The sequence below is a fragment of the Poecilia reticulata genome, linkage group LG4, assembly GCF_000633615.1.
Source record: "Poecilia reticulata strain Guanapo linkage group LG4, Guppy_female_1.0+MT, whole genome shotgun sequence".
Taxonomy (NCBI): Eukaryota; Metazoa; Chordata; class Actinopteri; order Cyprinodontiformes; family Poeciliidae; genus Poecilia; species Poecilia reticulata.
This window is the reverse complement of record NC_024334.1, coordinates 22,113,392-22,119,215: the sequence shown is the minus strand read 5'-3', so window position 1 is coordinate 22,119,215 and position 5,824 is coordinate 22,113,392. Positions and strand designations below refer to the sequence as shown.

At 43.4% G+C, this 5,824-nt stretch overlaps 1 protein-coding gene across 1 annotated transcript in view; it reads left to right on the top strand.

Moving 5' to 3' along the window:
- tmem161a (transmembrane protein 161A) overlaps positions 1–2,133 on the top strand; it is a 3,804-nt gene extending 1,671 nt beyond the window's left edge. The window contains exons 6-11 of the mRNA XM_008407234.2: positions 206–421; positions 510–653; positions 758–871; positions 988–1,162; positions 1,259–1,355; positions 1,437–2,133. Coding sequence (XP_008405456.1) covers positions 206–421; positions 510–653; positions 758–871; positions 988–1,162; positions 1,259–1,355; positions 1,437–1,741 — 1,051 coding nt within the window. The 3' untranslated portion in view covers positions 1,742–2,133. The remainder of the gene's footprint in view (positions 1–205; positions 422–509; positions 654–757; positions 872–987; positions 1,163–1,258; positions 1,356–1,436) is intronic.
- The last annotated feature ends 3,691 nt before the right edge of the window (positions 2,134–5,824 follow it).

The window sequence follows — 5,824 nt, the reverse complement described above, 5'->3', positions numbered from 1 at the left end:
TATATATCTGCAAGAAATTTAGAATTGGCCAAAAATGGCAGAGAACTTCAAAAGGTTGAATAATGAAATTTTAAAATAAAATATATTCAGGAACCCTTCAACCTGCTCTTTACTCCACGTATTGAAGTCGTGTTTGTGTCGTTTGTTTTCCATCAGCTCTCGGCCTCCTCCCGGTCGCTCCTCCTTAACCCGTTGTTTTTTCCAGAAAGGCCCTCCACACTCTGACGAGTCACTACTTTCGCTCGGAGGAGGGCGGCGAGCGCTCCGTGTGCCTCGCCTTCGGCTTCCTGTCTCTGCTGGTGGCGATGCTGGTTCTGGTGGTCCGAGAGGACTACCTGGAGTTCGGCCTGGAGCCCGGCTTTTCCAGCCTGTTCGACAACTTGGAGACGTTCGCCAAGCATCAGGGTTACGCCGATTGGTCGTAAGTAGAGACGCGGGTCTTGGCGAGGCGCGCGCTCGCTTTCAGGAGACGCCGCCGTGCCGAACTTTGCGGCTGTTTCTGACGACAGGATCCCGGTGACGAAGCTGACTGTGAAGCTGGGCCTGGCTGCTGTCTGCGCTTACATCGGGTCCCTCCTGGCCTTCCCTGGACTCAGGCTGGCTCAGACTCATCTCGACGCTGTGCAGATGAACTCTGACCGTCCTCTCATTCAGTAAGAACTCTTAGTGGAAACAAGAAAGAAAAAAAGAAAACTGCAGTCCCGTCTTTTTTCAACACATTTACCATCGTGTTTGTATCTCTCTGATTGCTCTACAGGATTCTGCTGCACATGAGTTTCTTATCTCCCGTCGTCGTGTTGGTATTGTGGGTAAAACCCATCGCTAGAGACTTTTTGGCCAACGCGCCCATGGGAAAGACTTCTGTCACCCTGTAAGTGTACTTTTTTAAACTTTTTATTTTTGTACTCCACTGACTGTTTTAACCTCAGTACAAATAAAGCTGGTAAGTTGTCGGCAGAGAGAAACCTCGCAGTTTGTCGTCGGCAGGGTGAGCAGCGCAGCATTCGACAGCATGCGTCTGTGGATCATCGTGGCCCTGTGCGCGCTGCGTCTGGCGCTGACCCGGTACCACCTGCAGGCCTACCTCAACCTGGCTCAGAAGTGGGTGGAGCAGATGAAGAAGGAGGCGGGACGAATCGCTGCCATTGATATCCAGCGGAAGGTCAGACACATGTTTTTTTTTTTTTTTACATAAGAATAAGAACGATTTTCATCGCCATCATGGAGAAACCTTTTAGCTTGTTCCGCGTTCCGTCAGGTCACGCGTGTGTTTTGCTACCTAACGGTGGTTACGCTTCAGTATTTGGTTCCTATTCTGATCATCCTCTTCTCCACGCTGGCACTCAAGGTGCTGGGTGAGTAAATAGTACATTTTCTAGAGAAACCATGATTAGGAAACCTCGAATGCTACATCTCATGACTTTATGCTTTTGTAGGGAACTTCTCCTGGGGTTTCGACGTCGAGGAGACGCCGGGTGTGACGCCAGCGCTCGTGCTCCCCACAGCAGCACCCGTGCTGACCAGCGGCCTCGACGAGGACGAGGACGGGATGGAAGACATGGAGGAGGACATCCAGGCCACAGTGGCACGCCTGTCGGAGACGTTCGCCGCGCTGCGCTCCGTCCTCACCCCTCTCTTCCTCCGCGGTCTCTTCGCCTTCCTCACTTGGTGGGTGGCCGCCTGCCAAGTGATCAGCTCTCTGTTTGGCATCTACTTCCATCAGTACCTGATGCAGAACTGAGGAAACTGGAGCGCCGGATGCACGCAGATTACTTCGAGCTCTCGCTGTATGAGACGCTGCTGGAAGGGTGATGGACAGAGGGACGATGACCACAGACTGAGACCGAGACTGTGTTTGGTTGGAAGAGGTAAACCAGCAGGCCTCTGGCATCAGTGACACAAACGTAGAGAACGAACCGTGACTTGTTTCACAAAGCAAGTTCAGCTTGTATCAATTTATACGACTTCGCTTGGTCATATCATGGAAGCAGCATTTTTAGCAAAGGAGGAATAACTGAGAATAAATCTGTGTTTCCTTTTCGGTTCAGATCTAACTTGACTGTGTAACTTTAAAGGTATTCAAACCTTTTTTTTTTTATTCTCACTCTAGAGCAGGGATGTCAAACTCCAGTCTTCAAGGGCAACTGCTGCAACTTTTAGATGTCCCTCTGCTGCACCACACCTGAATAGAATAATTAGGTCATTAGCAAGGCTCTGGAGAATTTATCTACACAAAAAAAGGAGGTAATTGAGCCATTTCATTCAAGTGTTTAGTACCTGTGGCACATCTAAAAACTCCAGGACTGGAGTTTGACACCTGAGCTCTAGATGAACCAATAGAATAAAAATAGCCATTGTTTTTTTACCTTCATTTCTAATAAATCAATGTCTCCGTTTCCAAAAACACACTCGTCCCCTTGGTGAAAGGAGAATTTAACTTTTATAAATGTTATGTTGAATTGGTGTGATTGTACAGTGAAGGATTCACAGTTAATTTTTTAACATTTTAAAGCAAAACTGCAAACTTTTCCAGATGGGAAAGAGCTTTTTTTTTAGCAGAGAGAAAGCCATCTTGAGGTGGTTGCATATTTATGATGCACATGATGAACATTAACTTCAAATGGCAATAATGGTCTGAGAAAGAACAACAAAAAAGACATTGGCACTGCACAATGTTCTTTGCAGATTTTATATAAAAAAGTTTCTGTTGCCTTTATATTTAAAATAATTTCTTTATTCTCTTATCATGTTTGATCCAAGCCACCAATCACTTTCCCAGTGCTTCAAGTTTCACTTTTTCACGACTCTGATGTTGAAGTCTTAACTTTGACTCCTCGGCTGCCTCTAGTATGGTGATTACAATCCCTTTGGTTCGTCTTGACTCCAGCTTTTTGAGTTTAGCAGAAACTTACCTGGGAAACAGATTTTTTTTTCCCAGGAAAATTCATGAAGAGAACTTAATTGAAAGTTGCAGTATTTGCCTGCACAAGCAAGACACAGCAGTAGTTATTCTTATTCTGTGTGTGTGTTTTTGTTGTTTTTAATGTATGGTGTTATTTTGTTGTTTCTCTCGATGCTCTGTGAACCTTTCTTTTAGTACCGCCCCAGTTTTCAGTTGCTTTTTCTGCTGCTGCTCTGAATCGTCTCAAAACATATTTTCCTTATTTAAAAACAGGAAATTATGGAGCATGTACTCATGGTGATCTGCTGCTACTAAGCGTCTGCTAACACCATAGTGATTAACTTTCCATTCATTTTCTTGTGCAGACCTGCCAATCCTTAGCTTCATTCTAAGAGCATCGTCTGCAGCTTTTGCCATGCATCTGTATTAGTGTAAAGTGAACAGTCTGCTGTTTAATGCTGCATTTATATAATATGTAATGGTACCAGTGCAGGTTTTTGGAGCTGGAAGAGGATATATTTTGTGTGAGGGACTCTGTTTCCCTTTAAAGAACCGATTTAAGAGTGCTAAACAATTTTTTTTTTCCTTGTATTATTATTTTTTCTTTTTCTTTTTTTAATGTAGAGCTGTAGTTGAAAGTGTCTGAAAGCCAAACACTGAAGAGTTATTTTGTTGTGACCTAAGTGCCTGGGAGCGTCAGGGATTGTTAGTTTCTCTAAAACTGCCTCTCTCCTTGTTTGTTTTGTATTTATTAAAATCAACTTAATCACATTTTTGTTTTCATATATATAGATATATTCTCAAGCAGATATGGCATTTTCTCACGCTAGATGGCTAAAACATTTCATGCTACTAATGAGTTACTTTTTATTTATTGTGCATCACCTCATGTTGTAAGTAACGTAGGAATTTAGCAGATTCTGACATTTTGATCTTAAATTTTAGTGTTTTCTTTCGAAAATCATTATGCTGTGAAGTTTTAACCGATTTGATCTCAGTTTTTGAATGCATGGTGTGCTGTATCTTAAGATTGTGTGTGTGTGTGCGTGTGTGCGCAGCCTAATTAAAGACAACTTTCTGATTTTATGCATTTTAGACATTCTCATTCTTATGTTCTGCTTTTTGGGAGATTTCTGATCATTTTTTTGTTGAAGTAGCACTTCACTGATCATTAGCAGAAGTCTGGAGAACGTGACTGCATACCGAGGAAGGTCATCCAGGTGTTTGATCCAGGTGCGTTGGACCAGAGACGCATATAAAAGCTGCAGGACGTCGGCCCTCGAGGACGGGAGTTGAAAGTCCTCCAGGTCTAGTTGATCTGAAGGGTCCTGACCTTTGACCCCAGCCTCCAGAGAGGATCATACTTTAAGCACTGGTGACGAGCCGTGAACCCGATGGGCCTGAACCGTCCGGAAAAATCAAGATTGCCGCTGCTCAACTTAACTGTGACAAAAATACTCCTTGTTAAGTCGGTGGGACGTGCCGTTTCAAACCCCTCAACTGTTTTAATAGTTTGTAAAACTTCAACACATTTTCATCAGGATTTCAGCTGATAGACCAAACTTTAGTCGAACTTAAAATTGCAGTACATGCAACGTGGAAGTAAAACCATGCATTTTCTGTTTGTTTTCCTGTTTGTTTAAATGCAAATAAAAATCCAATAATTGTGACATGCATTTACATTTGTGCTTTGTGTTTCATGGTGGGGTGGGTGATGCGTTCAGGGTGATGTGAGGCGTAGGTTTTCCGCATCTCAGGCCCCATCAAAGGCTAACGGCAACGTTCATCCTGACTGCTCTGCTGCTGTGTCTTCATGATGTTTGATCTGTAATATTATCCAACATTTCCTGTTCATTTATGCAAAAGAAGGCAATTAATCAGCGTCATCAGAGAAAAGGAGGCTAAACACGAATGCACGCCACAATTTTGAAACTTGTATTTCTATAAAGTTTTGGAATCTGAAAAAGAGAAAAGTGCCCTGACTGTTTTCTTAGAATGGTCTTGTCTTAAATCGGACATCATTTTCTGATAATTGTGCTTTATTTCCGTTCTTATTTAAAAAAAAAAATAAAATAAAAAATCACAAATGCCCCATGACAGCAGTCAGGAGATGAAATTTGAGTAATAAAATAAAATATCACATTTATGATTAATCGACATGGGAACTCGGGAAGAACTTGTGTCCGACGTCGTACTGAAAGGTGACTCCATCTCCTCGCCGGTGTCAGTGAGGACAGCTCTGCGCCTCCTCAGCCGACCGCTACTCTGGTTGCTATAGTGATTTCCTATGTGTGTCTGTGCAGGGGACCCAGACATACCCCAGCCTGGGTTGAGGCTGTCCTCAGGGGAGCAGACCAGACATGACCCCGGTGAAAGTCTCTTTTCTGATTCTTTGTTGTCTTCCCTCCAAAAAAACAAAAAACAAAAAAAAGAGTCGGTCCATGCTGGTGTCAGCCTCTCCTCGTTCCCCGTTTGGCTGTGAGCGGGAAGGCAAATTCTCCGTGGGTGGGGTTTCCGTAAAATGCTCCTTCACAGTCAACGCGAGACAACCAGCTGTGGAAATGAGCCCTTTTATACTGAACAAATGTAGTTTTTTTTTCTCTCTCTCTCTCTCCACAGACATAAAGGTCTCCGGGCTTTTAAGCAGCCCATTCTGGCTGCGAGGTGAGGAGCATGACAGGGCCGTGACATGATAATGAGGGAGTGTGTTTGCATGTGGGTTCAAAAGATAGAAAGTAGGTGAAAAAAATAAAATAAAGGGAAATAAATGGCATTTTTATCAGCCTTCAGACAACGCAAAACAGGCAACGGATTCGCATTTTCTCTTCAAAGCGAGATATTTAACTAAATGTTAGATGTTAAAGTTAAAAAAAAGACAAAAGCGAGAGAGAGAAAGAAACCAGGAGCATAAGGTACGAATTA